This window comes from Gopherus flavomarginatus, chromosome 3, assembly GCF_025201925.1.
Source record: "Gopherus flavomarginatus isolate rGopFla2 chromosome 3, rGopFla2.mat.asm, whole genome shotgun sequence".
Classification (NCBI taxonomy): Eukaryota; Metazoa; Chordata; order Testudines; family Testudinidae; genus Gopherus; species Gopherus flavomarginatus.
Genome location: NC_066619.1, coordinates 62,231,157 through 62,249,970, shown reverse-complemented (window position 1 = coordinate 62,249,970; position 18,814 = coordinate 62,231,157). Strand labels below are relative to the sequence as shown.

General features: G+C 42.9%; 1 protein-coding gene across 3 annotated transcripts in view; it reads left to right on the top strand.

Annotated features, from left to right (window-relative positions):
• The first annotated feature begins 7,490 nt into the window (after positions 1-7,490).
• Positions 7,491-18,814, top strand: part of ELL2 (elongation factor for RNA polymerase II 2) — a 63,469-nt gene continuing 52,145 nt past the window's right edge. For 2 of the 3 annotated variants that reach the window (XM_050946834.1, XM_050946835.1), the window contains exon 1: positions 7,491-7,705. In XM_050946834.1, coding sequence (XP_050802791.1) covers positions 7,574-7,705 — 132 coding nt within the window. In that variant the 5' untranslated portion in view covers positions 7,491-7,573. The remainder of the gene's footprint in view (positions 7,706-18,814) is intronic. The other variant, XM_050946836.1, reaches the window with a different exon arrangement.

Genomic DNA, 18,814 nt, shown 5'->3' with positions numbered 1-18,814 from the left:
AATACTGTAGGATAGTGAAAACTAAAAAACCATAAGTGCCTTGTGATTGTTGTTACTGCATGTTCATTATCTTTTTTTTAAATGAACTAAAATGTTTAAAACTTTTTGCTCATGTTAGTATTGAATAAAATAAAGGAAAGTTTGCATGAGAAATTTCCTTTTTTTTTTTAAATTTGCAATATATATAATTTTCCACATTCCCTCCCTCGTCCCTTCTACATATGCACTAATCTGTCATGCAGGCATAGGCACTGGAGGAATGCCCCAGTGACCAAACGGCTGACCCTTTTACTGAAAAGCTCCTTGCCCCACAGCATGCAGCTCTCCCTGGGCAAAACTGGCAACAGATGGGAGAAGGTACAGGAATGTCTCCTAACTCTTTCCCCTCCCTTCAACCATACTTCCCCTATCCCACTCCAAAACAAAGCCTAAAATATCCAAAGAGATTTCCCTCTACTTATAAAAAACAGCCTTTAGAAAGAAACAATTAAATATAGCTTCTTTTTTTTTAACTGGAAGTGGATTTCTTAACTCTGCTGACTATATGATACCATCTCATGAAAAAAGTAATCAGTTACTAGAAAGGGAATGGAGACTGTACAAATTTTAGGGCTCATCTACCTATAGAAGTTGCACTTTATACTTCTATGTGTCCATGCCAATGCTGCACCAATTTAACTAAATCAGTTTAAGATCACACCTGGTTTTAAACTGGTACAACTTCGCATCCATCTACAAAGCGGCTGAGAGGTATAATTCTCAGCTGGGATAGACGTATGCGCACTAGCTCTGCTCAAGCTAGTGCCTCACAATCATGTGGCTGCAGTTGCCCAGGTGGCAATTTGGGTAGCTGCCTGAGTGTGTACCCAGGGAACTGGGTGGGATTGTACATGGGCAGCTAGGCCAAACTGCCACCTGTGCTGTCGCAGTCACATTGCTATTTTAGGCATCAGCTCAAGCAGAGTTAGTGCGTGTGTATCTCCCCTGTTGGGAATTACACCTCCCAGAGGCTGTACAGACATAACCTTTGTGTGCAGACTAGGCCTTTAAATTCTTTCTCTTAAAACAAAATCTTACTCAAAATAAATACAACCTAGAAAGAAAAAAGAGAGTGGAAGGATAGAGATCAAATAAAACACATAAAAACCATAGTCCAGGCCATATGGCACTAATCTTGCAGCCTATAAACCATAAGCTCATCCTGCAATCAGATCCACAAACAAGAACCTTGACTCCCATGCAGCGTCCTATTAGCTCTGCCCACACTAGGGAATTTTTGCAAAAATTCCCCATCATTGCTAATACCTGTTCAGTTAAAACAGTGATAGCATTAGCTATACTGAATGGAAAAGGCTGCCAATGACATTTTAAGCACTGTGTTTTAATGAAATGAATTGCTCTGAGCAATGTTAGAGACAAATTTATTTGGGCATAAGCTTTCGTGGGCTGATGAGGTGGGTTTTAGTCCACGAAAGCTTATGCCCAAATACATTTGTTAGTCTATAAAGTGCCACAAGTACTCCTCATTTTTGCTGATACAGACTAACAAGCTATCATCCTGAAACCTATTCTCCAATAGCTATTCTGGTCTATTTCCCTGTGCAAACAGCCCTAAGAAGACCTGGATCTATGATAGAAAGTAGACAAGACCATTTACTTCAGTGGAACTCTGTGCAGGATACTCTAGTGTGGAGGATAGGGGGAGGGATAGCTCAGTGGTTTGAGCATTGGCCTGCTAAACAAAGAGTTGTGAGCTCAATCCTTGAGAGGGTCATTAGACCTCTAGGGCAAAAATCTGTCTGGGGATTGGTCCTGCTTTGAGCAGCGGGTTGGACTAGCTGACCTCCTGAGGTTCCTTCCAACCCTGATATTCTATGATTGATCCATTTGCAGGACCAGGCCATTAGGTCTCACTTTGTAAAACAAAAAGCTTTGATACAATCATCAGCTGTCCCCATCACCATGAGACACACTTTGTCTGTGAGCTTTCAGGACCCAATCCAAAGTCCACTGAAATCAATGAGAGCTCATTGACTTTAAATGGGCCCTGGATCAGGCCCCAAGTGAATGAACAAATGATCTGAAACTTTACATTTCTGCTCAGGATTATTTAATTTCCTCAGATGGGGAAATTAACAAACAACCCAAAAACAGATTATATATGGAACATGGTTTCCTTTTGCAATTGCTAAAAATGTTTGTTTTCATCAGAACAAAGATCACTGACTATCTAATCAAATCTCATTTTCTGCTCTATAGCACACACACAAGGCTGCTTTTTTTTTTTTTTTTTTTCTTTCCTTGGAGGAGGGGGTTGGACAGAACATGTCTGTCTTATTGCCAGGGCTCCTGCAGTGAGCTGTTTGAGAGTCCTAGAGGGAAAAGCAGCAAAAAAGTCTCAAAGTCATTAACTGAGGTAAAAAGTTCTAAAATGTTGAGAAAATGATTATGCAAGCCACAGAAAAATGGAAAGAGGAGGAGGGGGAAAATACACTCAGTGCAAGGCTAAGTAATGTTTAGAGTAAGGGAACAGATGATTTAGAGGGGGGAATTCCCTGGCTTCTCCCTGGTAGGAAAAGCCCCATTGGCAATGTGTTTTGCCTCTCTATCTCTTCCTCTATCTGTGATCTGTATTATCATTACATAAATATATTATGACACAGTCCATGACTTCAAGACCTATATATGGAGTTGTTTACAGCAGTGGTTCTCAACCGGGGGTCCAGGGCCCTCTTGGGGGCCACAGGTAAATTTCAGTGGGCCTGCCAAGCATGGTCAGCATTAGACTCATTAGGGCCCTGGGCAGAAAGCCAAAGTCCCACAATGCAGGACTGCAAGGAATATTGCAGGGCCCCAAGCCCTACCACCTGGGACTGATGTTGAAGCCTCAGCAGCTTAGCTTTGTGGTGCCCCCTGTGGTGTGGGGCCCCAGGCAATTGACCTGCTTCTACCCCTTAATGCCAGCCCTGGCTTTTATATGCATAAAAACAGTTGTTGTGGCACAGGAGGTCCGTGGAGTTTTTATAGCATGTTGGGGGATGGGGGCAGGGGGCACAGAAAGAAAAAGGTTGAGAACCCCTGGTTTGTAAGACACCACTGGCTATGTCTACTACCTATATCCTATTTGTCCCTGCATTTTTACTAAGTGGCACAGTCCTGCTAAGATTTACACTCTTTCTAGGGAATCAGTCCTGCAAAGATATGTGTATCGACAGACTTGATTTCAATGGGGCATTGCACGGAGGCATACCAACAAAAAAGGTCTTTAGAGGATTGAGAGGAAGCCTTATAAGATAAACACTTACACGCAGAGAATTACACATTATACATTCAAGAGGTTATTTATTTTCACATATGTATTGTGTTAGTTCTATTTGTGTGTGTGTGTGTATATAAGTGTGTGTTGTTATTCTAAAGTTTATTTTTACTAATTTGATCCAGGAGTGGGGTCTATCATTGGCAAGAGAAGCGAAAAGAAGTGTATACTGAGCAAGAATTTTGAGTAGGGACATTATATGACATGGAGGATCAGAAAGGACGGTCCAGAAATAGGGAGCAGCTTAGAAGAAAGTGCAGCCACTTGTGGAAGAAGGGAACAAAGGGGGTGCAGAAGAAAGCAGAATTAGTAGTGTGCAGTGTCTGAACAGGACAGTAGTAAAAGTCAAGTTATGCAGGACTTTGATGAAGAGGACAAAGAGTTGAATTTGATGCAGGAGGAGATTCTGAGCTAACAAAAGGACACTAAGGGCCATCTACCCTAGGACAAAAGACATATTTTAAAAACATGTTAGCTAACACATTTTAACTAAGGCCATAGCTACACTGGCACTTTACAGCGCTGCAACTTTCGCACTCAGGGGTGTGAAAAAACACCCCCCTGAGCGCTGCAAGATACAGCGCTGTAAAGTCTCAGTGTAATCAGTGCCGCAGTGCTGGGAGCGCGGCTCCCAGCGCTGCAAGCTACACCCGTAGAGGATGTGGTTTACATGCAGCGCTGGGAGAGCTCCCTCCCAGCGCTGGCACTGCGACCACACTCACACTTCAAAGCACTGCCAAGTTTCAAGTGTAGCCATACCCTAACACGTTTTTAAAACCATAGTGCAGACAGGGTAAGTTGTATTTTATCACCTAGGTTCCTTGTGGTTGGCTCTTTCTTGATTTGGGTGACTTGGGTCACCTAAACAAGAAGTACGATCTGTAACTCTCTGTCAACTTTTTTACAGGAGGAATTAAATAGATGACATTTAAATTATCAACACTGGGCATCTGTGTTAATGGTTTCCAGGCTCACTGCAGACTTACAGAGACATCTGTGCGTCAGGACAAGTCTACATTAGAAAAGTTATATTGGCATAACTATTTCAGTTAGAGGTGTGATTTTCTTAACAAAAAAATTATACCAGCATAAACCCTAGTGTAGACATAGTTATCAGTTGCCTTCTATGGAAATAGTTTATTTTGCTTTCACTGTGGGGAGGATGACATTTCAACTAAAACAGTGTAAAGCAGCCTGAGTACTTACCCAGGGGATCAGGTGGGTTTGTGCTCAGGTGGCTAGCATAGTTAGCAGAGATAGCACTTATTTGTCTACCTGGGCTGGGAAGCACCCTGCCAGCTGCTGTGCAAACATACCCATAGCATAGATAAGCCTCAGTTGGCCTCAAAACATGTGAACCAAGTGTTTCTCCAAAACCATAAGAGCTAGAGACTGACCTCTTTAAAAATACAAAAATTGACACCTGGCCAGTAATTCCACAATCCGCTAGATACTACCCATGCTACCACCTGGTGAAGTAAAGAAACAGATTGAGAAAGCCAGAAAGGTACCCAGAAGTCACCTACTACAAGACAGCCCAACAAAGAAAGTAACAACACCACTAGCTGTCACCTACAGCCCCCAACTAAAGCCTCTCCAGCACATCATCAAGGATCTACAACCTATCCTGAAGGACGATCCCTCACTCTCACAGACCTTGGGAGACAGGCCAGTCCTCGCTTACAGACAGCCCCTCAATCTGAAGCAAATACATACCACACAACAAAAACACTAACCCAGGACCCAAACCCTGCAACAAACCCTGATGCTAACTATGTCCACATACCTATTCAAGGGACACCATCATAGGACCTAACCACATCAGCCACACCATCAGGAGCTTGTTCACCTGCACATCTACCAATGTGATGCATGCCATCATGTGCCAGCAATGCCCCTCTGCCATGTACTTTGGCCAAACCGGACAGTCTCTACGCCAAAGAATAAATGGACACAAATCTGACATCAGGAATTACAACATTCAAAAACCAGTAGGAGAACACTACAATCTCCCTGATCACTCAGTAACAAACTTAAAAGTGGCAGTTCTTCAACAAAAAACCTTCAAAAACAGATTTCAACAAGAAACTGCAGAACTGAAATGAATTTGTAAACTGTACACCATCAAAGTAGGCTTGAATAGAGACTGGGAGTGGACAGGTCACTACAGAAACTAAATCAGTTTGTTAGTCTCTAAGGTGCCACAAGAACTCCTTGTTTTTACAAAAACTAATTTCCCCTTGCTAAATACTCACACTTTCTTGTCAACTGTTTCAAATGGGCCACTTTGTTTACATTGGCCTCATTAACTCTACAGAAGTGATTTCCACTCCTTTTTGTCAACTGTTGAGAATTGCCTACTTCCAACTTAAATTTAATTGGCTCATTAGCGCTGACCCCCCACTTGATAAGGCAACTTCCATCTTTTCATATGCTGTGTATTTATACCTCCTTACTTTATGTTCCACTCCATGCATCTGATGAAGTGAGTTTTAGCCCACAGAAACTTATGCCCAAATACATTTGTTAGTATCTAAAGTACCACAAGGACTCCTCATTGTTTTTGCATGTAAAGAAAGACAGCATCTGCCTCAAAGAACTCACAATCTAAGGTTACATCTACACGTAAAACACAACAGTAGCACAGCTGCACATTTGTGACACTGTAGCCCTTCAGCATAGAGACATACACTCCCATCGCTGTAATAAATCCACCTCCCCGAGAGGCAGTAGATGGGAGAATTCTTCCATCAGCCTATCAACCTAGTGCAGTCTACACCGGGGGTTAATATGGTTTAACTGTGTAGCTCAGGAGGTGTGGATTTTTCACACTGAGCTACATAGTTGTACCAACCTAATTTCCTAATGTAGACAAGGCCTCAACATTTAGGTCAAGGTAACTACATTAGTCAGAGGTGTGAAAAATCCACATTTCTGAATGAGATAGCTACCTCAGTCTAAGCCCTAATGTAGATACTCAATTAACTCAAGTTAAATGATAGATGTCTACAGAAACCTAAGAGGATGATAAAGTGATGGAGGCAGGAGAAGACAAATTAGGTGGTGAAGACCACAAAACCAATTATGTGGGTTGGGGTCTGGGGAGGAAGTCATGGATTTTGTGATGTTGTAAAGGAAGCAGCAGCAAAGAGTTGCAGCAGCATGGTTGTGTGAGGCCAAGGAGATTTACATTTCTCTATCACCATTTCAGCCACACGTGAACAAACTATGCCACCTTGGTTGGGTGGGAGAAGGTGGTGGGCCAATTGTATTCACAAATATGATTCAACACCGCAGCAGACAGCACAGGAGAGGGGAAGAAGAAGCATGAAAAGAGAGAGGGGCCAGATAATCAGAGCGCATGTCACAGAGAGCCGAGGGTTTGCATGAGTTTTGATGGGGAATCACAACATACACCGAGAGAGTTTGGGCAGCGAAGAACGGCGCTGCTCCCCTATCTGCCTCCTGTTGCGGCAGCTCCGCAAACGCTGGAGGAACAAGGGGCTTGTTTGGTCAGTCAGCAGTGGCGGCTGGAGCGCCCCCTTTCCCCGGCCTGAGCGCTGGGAGATTCCCGCTGGTCCGCGCAGCCAGGCAGCCCCCCGCTGGGTCAGGCGCGGGGAAGGTGACTCCACACGAGCGCACTGATGGGCCAGGGCTGCTGTGGGGAACGTGCAGAACGTGCGACCGGATCCGTGACTAACACCCCTCACCCCGCACGGGCACAGCCCCGCGGACAGCGGGGGAGGCCCAGGTGCGCGCCTCTATCCCCCGTCCTCCAAGCTCCGTGCCCCACCCCGGGGTCTCAGGGAAGGGGCGCAGAGCACCCGCGGGGAGAGGACAGTAACGGGTCACGTGAGAGACTCAATCTCGGTCGCTGGGAACGTCAATAATGACATCAAACATGATTAAATAAGTGGCCGCTGACGTCAGCACCTCGCACCTCTCCCCGCGCGGAGCTTGGCTCGCGCTGGCCACCCAGACCGCAGGCTCAGCCCGCCGGCCGGGGGGCCTCCGCTCGTGCAGTGGGCGTGTCCCGCTAGGGCTCCGTGCGGCGCGATAGGCGGAGTGGGCGGCCCGTTGGGCGTGTCCCCGCCGTAGCGGGCGGGGCATTGTGGTGAGTGGGCGGGGCGTGGCGGCGGCTGCGCGCTGGCGGGGGTGGCTGGTACGTCAGCAGCAGGATGGCTGTAGCTGCGGCGGCAGCGGCGGCAGGCAGCGCAGCCCCGGCGGTGGCAGCAGCGGGGCGGGGGGCAGTGTAAGATGGCGGCGCTGCGGGAGGGGGGCAGGTACGGCGTGTCCTGCGGCAGGGTCACCCAGGACAACATCACGGTGCTGCACGTCAAGCTGACCGAGACCGCCTTCCGGGCCCTGGAGAGCTACCAGGGCAACAAGGTGAGGGGCGCCCCGCGCTCCGGGGCTGGCTCCCATCCCTGGCGGGGATCAACCAGGGGAGGGAGGCGGCGAGGACTCGCCCTGCCCTTTGTGCCCGGCGCTCGCCCTGTCCGCTCCCCCGAGAGGCGCTGCGAGAAGTGGCAACTGGTGAGGAGTAAGCGTCTCTGCGGGGCTGCCAGGCAGCGAAGGGGTCCGGCTGGGCTCCCCTCCCTGCTCCCCCTGAAGCCCCCACCGATGGGGACTTGCTCCAGTGAGACCAGTCCGTCTTCCCCCGTCGCCTGCTGCCGAGCCAGTGCCCGTGGCAGGGGAACAACCCAGCCCTTTCCCTCCTGTTGGTGCCAGCTGGTGTCCCTGGAGTCAGCGGTGACCGAAGCCAGCAGCTCCCAGATGGGGCAGATTTCGCTGAGCTGTCATGTCTGTGTTTGGCTCTGCCAGTCTCCTGCTCCTCCTCCCTTCAGACCTGACTCTTAGGGAAAGCGGGAGGTGGCTGACTGTGGGTCTGAAGTGACAATGCCATCCGTGACAGTTTTATTACACATCTTTATAATGCTGCTAAGAAAACTTTCTTTTATGGCATCTCTTCCCCATCCGTCCTTCCCTGGGCCTCCCAACAGCCAGGCGGCCCTGAGAAATTATGATATGTCCCATGTCTCCAGTGACAATGGCTGCTGCTGCCTCCAAGGGCTGTTGTTCAACACAGGAGAGTTAAAGTTGCAATAGATCTGCAGCTAGTTGGGGTGACCTGTCTTTTGGGGGGGGTGAGGGTCTTGTCGGTTTGGTCTCTTTGTCCTTAAATCTCTTTCTAGAGGGGGAAATTGATCTTAGGTGTGTCTTGGTGTAGTTAAACTGATTAAAAATTCCGGATGGGAAGTTTTGTAAAGTTTTGGGCAGCATTTTACATCTTATGGTTTTTAAAAAAACACCCCAAAACAAACAAACAAACAAACCCCTTCTTTAGAGGCTTTGTGCAGTAGGGCAATGGTGCCCATAATCTTTTTTCCTGACTGTAGTTTTCCAGTTGAAACTTGAGACCTCAAGTTGCATTTAATGGAAGTTAAAAGTGGCTACGTGCTACAGTATGTCCCTGGGAGGAGGAGGAGGATTAAGCTCTAATTAGACTGTGTCCTTTCATTGGATTTTAAGCTAAATATCTGTCTTTTCCCCTATCTTCACTTAATTATGGTTAAAAGAGAATTGGTGGGGCTTCTGTGTAATTTATTTTGTAGTGTGTAATGCAGGACCTGGGGAGGAGAAGATACTGATTGAACCTTTCTTTTCTGAATATGCTTTCTTAAGTGCCAGCAGGCCTCCATCCAAAAGACCTATTTCACTCATTGAATCAGCTTCTAGAAACACTTCTTAAAAATAAATATATAGTGTGTGTGTGTGTGTGCATAAAGAGTAAAGTGGTCACACTAAAAGGAGAGATGAAGCTGGGTGATGACTTGGCTGTAAGTAACAGGTTCTTGATTGACACCAGATGCTCTCCCAACCTGGCTACTCTTTTCCTTTACAGCCTCCTTCACAGTAAAGGCTGACTCAGACCTGGATTTCCCAGAACTGACCCCCAAATTGAGCCTTTCCCTATGACTAATAGCTGCTTCTCCTTCCTCCATAATAAACAGCTTACTCTAAAAGGGTGTTCGAGTGTGCTGTGCTCTGTCTCCTCTGATGTGCTGGCATCTTATATTTGTTTTAACGTGTTTGGGAACTTGCTTTCATCTTATGCTCTTACCATTTAGCAATGTCTAGCCAGCTTGGGTTCCTGTGCTACATAATTATACCACAGCTTGTCCTTTTTGCCTGTAAAACTGGCTTACTGTTGCCAAATCCAGAGCAAGAATCAAACTTTGAATTGCCGCTTGCCCTATATATGATTGGGGAATTGCGGCTATTTCTATGGCATGAATAGTTGAGGTTTCTTTTTGTCTGGTGAGGGACTTAATTCCTGCAACTCTATGTGTAAACCTTGCTTCCTTGGGTTTTATGCATTATTCACAGCCCCGGAATGAGTTCTGTCTGGGCAGGATTAAAATGGTCACTCATGCTCTGTAAACTTTTAAAGGGACAGCTATCCTTGCAAACCAGTGTCTTAAGAACACTTCCAGGTCTTAAATGAAGAACTTTAGAAATACTTATAATGCTCCATCTAGTGTCACTTTGTGAAGTAAGTTACAGCATTCTTCCTTATAACTGCTGACTAAATTGTTTGTTACCCGTATAAACTGTTTCTGAGCTTGGAAAGTCACAGCAGTATGTGGGAGGGCTGTAAAATCTATTGGCAGTCATTAAAGGGTTTAAAGCAAACTTGCACAATGCACATGTGCGCTTAAATGACTAAAGTTTTTGTTGATATTTGAAGTTGCAACCATATTCCAAGTTGTTAAAATCATAAAGACAATTAAAGTAATAATTCAAGGTGTGTTCCTTGTGGTAGTGAAAGAAGGAAACATTATTACCAGTCCATATCTCAGGTGAAGTGTGTACTTCTCAGATCAAATTTGACTGTAAGGAAAATATTTCAAATGTGGTTTTTAAGATAGTTGTATAACTTCTAAACAAGTTACTTTTTAGAATTAAATTTGAATATAAAATATTAATTTTCATGTGTATAAACTATACAGATGGTGTATAATGTTGTAATCTGAAATTGACACTTGCATGTTAGAACAGATGACATTTTGGACACTGCTGGCAACTGTAAAACTGCTTTCCTCACTGCAAGTGAATGCTTCTTGAATGAGGTTTAATTGCCTGGGACTTATAAAACTATTATGGTTAAATTATAACCTTATTTTTAAGTGATAATCCCTTTCTCAATTCTTGTGGTCTCTCAAGAAATATACCTAGAAAAATATTTTTATCATTCTTCATTATTCTGCAGTTTAAAGGAAAATTGAAATATTAACAAAACAATGAAATTTTTGAAGAAAAATTAAATGTCTTCATAAGGACATGTTGCTGTTTTATTATCTTCATAACTGAGTGAGATTCTCTCTGGAAGCTGACTCTAGCTACAGTTTAATAGAGCAGGAATTGAAAATGAGAGAGGGTGGAATCTGTCACCATTTGAACAGATGGCAAGTTAAAGAACTATAAAGCTGTTACATAATACTAATTTTGTTTCATAAACAAATTTCAAGTCGGTTTAATCAATGAAATTTCTAGTTTAAAAAAACTGACCAGTTTAAAGGATTAAATCAATTTAAATAATTTTATAACAACCCTGACATTTTTCTACCCAAGCAGTCATCTACATCAGACTGTCAATGACTGCTTACTGATTATTGAATTATATTTGAGATGCCCTTCAGTATTTTAGCAATTGATTAGAATATCTTTTTATATCACTACATTTTCTGGTTGGAGAAAAAAGGAGCCACTTTTCATAATCAACATCTAGATGGTCCCAGTTATGTCTTGCAATTCACACATCATTGAGATGGCTGGGGAATGAAGAGTTCTCACTCCTGCAGCTGCTATTTTTTTAGCTGATAATACCTGTCTGTTAGCCTAGATAGATAGATAGGTATCAGAACACTAGCTTAGTTTAGTAATGCACTGTTTGCAGTAGGAAACTTTTTTTAATTGAAAATTTAGAATTTGTATTGCATAGAATTGAGGAATGCTGTAAAATTCTATTCTCTTCACTCTGCCCTCCCTAATGTTACCAATTCTTGTTTTGAAAGGTTTCTGTGTAATACACAAGCAACATTTCAGAGGAGACATTAGTCAAAGTTGCAGAGGTATGAGGAGAAGTCAGGGTCAAGTCCTAGTGAACCCGTCACTGTAGTGTCTAGATACCATGTTAGTACAAGGCAAAGCAGTATTGCACTTGTGTTTAATACTCAAATAGTTTACATAAAAAAGTGACTAAAAGCACCCTACCTGTCATAGCTATTAAACTAAAAGTTTTGCCTCCTTGCACATAAATTGAATTCTTAACGCAAGGATTCTTTATATTTTGGTTTAAAAAAAAAACAGTCATGTCTGCAACAAAACTGTTAACTGAATCTCTTCAGCATGGTTCATGTTGCAGGAAATCCTGATTCTTTACCTGTATGAAAATGTAGGAGATGGGGCCAGCAGTAATTTATGCTGGAAAATTCCTACAGCAATGTTTCCCAAACTTGGGATGCCGCTTGTTTAGGGAAAGCCCTTGGGGGGCGGTCCAGTTTGTTTACCTGCTGTGTCTGCAGGTCCGGCTGATTGCGGCTCCCACTGGCCGCAGTTCGATGCTCCAGGCCAATGGGAGCTGCTAGAAGTGGCGCGGGCCAAGGGACATACTGGCCGCCGCTTCGAGCAACTCCCATTGGCCTGGAGCAGTGAACCGCAGCCAGTGGGAGCAGCGATCAGCCGAACCTGCGGACGTGGCAGGTAGACAAACCGGCCTGGCCCGCCAGGGGCTTTCCCTAAACAAACGGCATCCCAAGTTTTGGAAACACTGTCCTAGAGCATATGGAGTGCCCTTTTTAACATTTTTATAAGGCCAAGTATATACACACTTTCTGGATAAAATCTTGCACTGTTGTACTACCGTGTTTGGTAGCAATGGTGGGAGCACTAGAGTACACAGGCTCAGGTAACTGCTAGCATTCTTACTGCTGTGTGTGGGGTTAGGCAACATGATAGTGAAAATGGCTGAGCCCTGTTCACACTAGTATTCCATTCAAAGGTAGAGCTGAATGGAATACGAGTTTGCTTTCCTATGCAAAAACAGAGGGAATGCTGCAGATTATTTTGGGTGCCTTTTAATGGAAAATCCGTCCGTTTTTCAAAATCTGAAATGTAGTTATCGAATGGCAATTGCTACTGGTCCTGACCAATGAGAGAACAGAGTTGAGAACATGGATTCCAAAAATATACTACCTTTAGATTGGTTTTACTCAAAAACTAAGTAGTCATTCAAGTTTCTCAGTTGCAGAGGCAGTGTAGCTAATAACACGAGTCCATATGTAATCTTACATTGTTTACACTTCGAGCTTACAGAACTCAAGCAGCTAATCATTTAAAAAAAAATTCTAGGCAGTGTTTTTGCCCACGTGAGCTTTTGATTTCACTTGATTGGACAAATCACTTGAAAATGTACACTAAGGAGTAATCCTAGTTGTCAGGAACATGGACCAAAATTCCTATAGGTTGGTTTGATTGATGTGGTCCATGCTTCCTCAACTGCGTTCAACTCTTTAGTCTTCTCCAGTTTGACCATTTTCTTTTTAAAGACTTGTCAACGTACAGAAGGTTTCATTATGTATCAGAATCTCCAATGTGCTTTTGTTCTCTCTGTTGAGTCAACTTGGTAGAAAACTGGTGGTACATAATTAACCTTATTCAGGGGGTGGGAGATACCTGTGCATGGGGCATGTGAACAGACGAGGTCTCTGCCCAGAGGATCTCTTGAAAAACTAAACAGTAAACCTAGATGAGGACAAGTTTGTTAGTGGTTTTGTTTTCCTTGCAAAACTAGACATTGGGTAATTGAGTGGAGCAGTTCCACTACAGTTGTTTTGTGACATTCTGCTACAAAGGCTTGTATTCATTCTTTACCTCAAATGTATGTTTAGCTGGAAACTACTTTTTTCTTTTCCCCCCTGGGGTAAAATGTGACTGCAGCAATGTTTGAAAGACAGACAAAAGCTGCATTGTATTGCCCTTTGATTTAACTTTTTACATTAAAGTGGTGATGCTCTGAATAAAGTCCCTCATAGCAGTATAGGAATGAACAATCCTTCTAGAGGGGTTCTTCTCCCTGTGGTCACAAGCAGTGAGTTATACTCAGACTGCACTTAATACCTCCGTATTTTATTTTCCTTGGTGATCTGTCTGTCTGTCTTGTTGCTATTGGTCACTTACGTTTAGTGCCAAGAATGTATTGCTTCTTTGTTTGACCACACAAACTACTGGATCATTTTACTTTGCAAGAGTGCTGCAAAGCAATAAAGCCTGAACCCTACTTAGGCTTCCACTTAGCAGCTGCAAGTCCACTAATTTAAGATTTGAACTTTGGGTCCTTCATGATCAGAAAGTCCTGGTGTCGTATCAGAATTTGAGATTAATGCTGGGTAAATTACTGCAGTGCAGAACTCTGTTGAAGGTTGGGATTGAGGGAAGAAAGCTTGCATTCTGAATGGTTCTGTCCTTTTATTTAGATAACATGTTATGGTCTCATTTGCTTATTCTGCTATTAGAAACTTGAAGTTCTTATGTGGCATTTTCTCATTTGAAATAGGTAACCAAGTGTCTCAGCCAGCATTCCTTTGCTGTATTGAAAACTGGCTTATATTTCAAAATCTGTGAGCTTGTCTAAGAACATATGGCTATTGCGTTAACCTGCACCGTCACTACATTAGTATCTGACTCAATGCTTTGTAAGGAACCTTGATACATAACTTTTTACTTAGAATATTAAACTAAATTTTACTCCAGAAAATGAAACTATGAATTGTTTCCTCTAAATTTTCTTTGTACTGAGCAGGCTATTAACTCCACTGAGCACTACATTTTTGTCCCTGGGCAAGTGTTAGCTTGTATTTGTCACCCCTCCCACACAGAAGGTAGAGGTGTGTGTGTGTGTGTGTGGATGAGAGGTATGGTGTGGAGGGGGAGAAGATGGGGAGGGGGTTGCCCCAGGGTGACTCCTCTCTAGTATAACACACTAGTCTCTGTCCCTGCCATTTGCAGCCTTAGAAATTTGGCCAGGAGTCAGTTTAGGGGGTGATGTCAGACACACAGACCCTCCGGCCAGGTTCTCCACTGCCTCTCAGTGGCAGCAGCAACTGCCACAACCCTGGAAATCAACTGCTGGGCAAGGGGGTGGAGTGCAGGATTTGGCCCATTCGGACCAGAGCCACTGCTGACCTGGGTTGGCAGTGGAGAGCCCAGGCAGCCCTCTCCCCTAAATTTCTGTGCATGGGGCATCCCAGAGCTTCTGCCTTCTCCCAGCTGTGCAAGCATGTCTGTGAGACCTCTGTCCTCCTGAAGTGCTTTCACTCCTCTCCTCTGCAGCGAGGAGGCAGGGCCTCATGCACCATGTGAAGGGGAGGGAGGGCGAGAAGCAGGTTCTTAAAGGGCCACTCCACGTTCCTGCCAGGGCCACCCAGGCATAAGCAGCACTGGAAAAGATTGCCACATAGCCATGCAGCTTGCAGGGAACATTAGTACAGACCAACATTAGGAACTCTTACTACGTAGGACCAGTTACATGTAAACTGTTCAGAGTACAGTGGATTGTTTGAATTGTTGAATACTTGATATGGACCCATAAATATATGCTGACTCAATATATTCATTCAAAAGTGCACCTGACGAACACATTAAAATAGGCCATGTTTTGAGTTCTGCAGGCTTCAGTGAATGGGAAATTTCAACAAAATGCCACCAAATTGAGGTTGATCTTGACTAGCTACATGAATGTAAGAACTACCTGTATCTAGTCTCTGAGGATTTTACAGCAAGATAGCTAATTTCAGTTAGCTATCCTGTTGTAAAAGAACCTTTTCTTTGGCAGTGAAGCTATGGCCAAAGACAAAACAGTCTAATTGTAACACACACAAGTAGGTTGAATTAATGACTAGGCTTCCCCAGAATCTTTAATTTGATCTGTAACTTACGTGAAAACTACAAATTGCCTTATTTTCACTAGGGTTTTAACTGGAATTAAGAATACACTACTTCCTAGTAAAGACAAAGTCGCAGACATCTTTGCATCAATTACATTCTGGTCATGGTTTTTGAGGATTGTTTAAATAAGGTGGCTTGGAGTATCTCAAGTGTTCACAAGACACCTAGCCCCATATCACTGGATAACTAACTTCCCAAGTTCCTTTGATACTGTTTAACTCAGTGTGGAGGCAAGATCCTTGACCTTGGAAGCTTCACATAGTTCTGAATGAAGTCTTAAAATTAACTTTCATGTCAGCAAAACATTGCTTGGTGCATATGTTTAGCTACAAGGATGGAAATTCGGCTAAGCAAAACTGGAACATGGTATAAACAGAATTTCTATTAGCATCATTCAAATTTTCTCTTGGTTTCATTCAATTTTTTTTTCTTGTTGCTTGTTTCAAAGTGGTCAAAAAAGTTAGGTGAACCAACTGAATTGTCTTCTGTATTAGGAAACTGGTAAATTTTAATTGTTTACCCTTGGTAGCTCTCTTTTGGCTTCCACAGTGAAACGTCAGGCCTATCAGACTAAGGGTATGTCTTCATTGCACAGTTAATCTAGACTTTTACCTGGGTTTTAGCCTTGTCCCCTATACAATCCACACACAAAAACCTCCAACGGGTTTGGAGGTGCATTAAGCTCAGGCTAGTTTGTGACTGGAGTATAAATAGAACATGAGCTCTAATCTAACTCAAACTGGAATTTGCCGACTTTGAAGTTAGGATGCAGACAGTATCACTGCTGATATTCCTCCAATGCCCTTCCCATAATTCCTCCCAAAAGACAGACAAGTTTTCCCGCAATTAACTTGGAGAAAGAGCCCTATAGTGTCATCACAGAGAACCGTGGGATATGCCCCCAGAGTCACAGGTGAGTGCAGAAAAGTAAGGCCTTGGTAAAACATATAGGCTTTAGCCTTGCGAAAGCGACCGCATAGCAAACCTAGATGTTCAGATACCAGTGCCAATCACTAGGGTTAACTGTGTTGTGAAGACATACCCTTAATTTGATTACTTGACTAAATTTACTACTTTAAAAAGAGATACTGTGTCTGAGAAGTTAGTTTAAACTGCAAATGGTGGACTGTTTCATTTTGTTGGAGAATAGGGAACACAGTGCTATTAGGAGCAGCATAAGTTCCATCAACATGAAGGATTTTTTGGGCAATGCTTTGGCTGTAGCAGTGTTGCTAGCATTCACAAATTCAGAGTAATATGATAGTTAGTCCTGCAGCAGGAACTCTCACAATAATATGAAGAGCTCCTGCTTTCCCACAGTCTTTAGCCCTGTGCTTGTGGAAGCTCTCATCTTCCCTCCCGCAGCCACTACTATCCAGTCTTTTCCTCTGTTCCTATCCTATCACCCCAAACCCTAGTCTGCCTCTTTTCCTCTGTTTCTATTTTGCCCTTTTCTCCCACCAACTCCTGTCTGTCACCCCTCATTCTCTGCACTTCTCAGCCTCTTTCCCCTCTCCTTCCCCCCACAACTTGAGTCAAGAAGCATGGAGGAGAAAGTTGTCTCAGTTCTTATGGCTAGCAGCCACTGAGGCAACAGGAGGAGCAATATCAGGAGAGGTTGTGCTCAGTCCCTTGCAGTCTGGGTTGGGGCACGTCTCAGTTGTTTTGTAGTGATGACAGATGAGTGGTCTGGCCAATATATTGGAGCTGTGTAGAGATGCGGTATGATCCTTGTGGATGGAATCTTTAGAAAATTTAGTTACCAGCCTCTAACAAACTTCTACTGAGCATATATGAACTGCAGTTTTCAGAGACTTGTAACTTGGCCAAATTTTGTACTTATTGTCAATGATAGTAAAAGGTACATACCTGACACCAGGGTGACCCCTCCTACCAAATTTCAAATTCCTTCCACAAGACATGGAGCCCTAGAGGTTTCCAGTGAAATGGTTAAAAGGTGGTGTTGGGTTTTTTTTTTTTTTTAATATGAGTAAAGAATCTTTTGTTACCCTATCCCTGTACTTGGAAACATCTGAAATTTTCCAAATTCTGTCTGAAACATACCTGGCATGGAATATTTCAGCAGAATGACTAAAGTTTTTGGCAAATTTGTAAGCAACTAGAAACAAGGCCTTATAGAAAGTGTTGAATAGCCATAACTACAGGCAATGCTACCAGCTCTACCTATAAGTATTTACTGACTGTATTATATTATGTATTGTTTGGAAGAAATAAATGTAATTATCATACAATCTGATAACTTTAGATGGAAAATGTATGCAATTTTCAATCTGATAATATCTTCTTGGAGGGGGATGAGGGAGAAGGAAGTTGAATCAGACCAGGAAAAATGATTTTTATTTTTAAAAAACTCATGATTTGCAGGGTCATGATTCAAGCTTTTTGATTTTTTGGTGTTGGCATTATTATGTAGACTGTTGAGCGTTAGTTGGCATGCCTTACTGCATTTTTTAGCACAAAAGCTACACTTTAACATCGTTGTCTAATTTAAAATTAAAACTTAAATTTCAGTAACTTTAAAAATTGCATGGGACTTCTCAACACAGATTTGAGTATATTTTTTTGCCACTTTGTGTGTGAAAGACTGGCTACCTTTGTAGTATTTCTACAGTGAAGAGCTTATTTACTCTAGTTTATTGTATTTGAATCAATCCCAGAGTTTCCATTCATGTAGTGTTACGATGCCTAAAGTTTTTTAGGTTCTCTCTTATAGCTTTTTCTGATTAAAATGAACCATTCTGTGTAGGCAGTTAAAACAAGGTGCCATTGAGCATCTTTTTAAACTATTTAAAATGTTCTGAATTAGAGTTAATGATTACATGTATTACCATAACACATGCTTCTTTGTTCTTTAGCAGGCATCCAGAGCTATTATAACTCAAAATTATATTGCCTTAGTTGTCTTTCTGTGAAATTTTGCTGCTACTCAACTATATTCAAGCACCTCCTCTCAATTTTTTAAGTTTGTTATATTCTGATCTAAGGAAACCAAGAAACTATAGACTTTTTATGATGCAATATGTAAATATAAACTTATGGAACACTTGAATGGGCCTTAACACAGTTTTTAAAATGAGTTATTTTTGGCTGTTTTAACTTTAACTTAATTATTGGAACTAAAAAGTCATGAAGAGAAACTTCAAACAAGAACTCTAATTTTACAAATTAACAGACACTTCACTGCCCTACTCCTGGTCTCACAAAATGCTACCTAAGTTGTCTCTAACTACTCTTTCAGGACAAATCCTGATATGGACTTTCTGTGTTCAGTCCTTGTTTTGGAATTCTTTGTTTATGGTTTTAAGTCGTGTTCCTAACACATTGTTGTAAACTTCAGTAAGTGTCAATTAAAAGAGTGATGAAAGACTCTTTCCTTTTATGTTGGGTAACCTGCTTCTCTTTGGGTTTTAACATGCAAGAACAGCATGTTTCTACAGTCATATAGTCCCAGTCAGTTTAGTCCCCTCA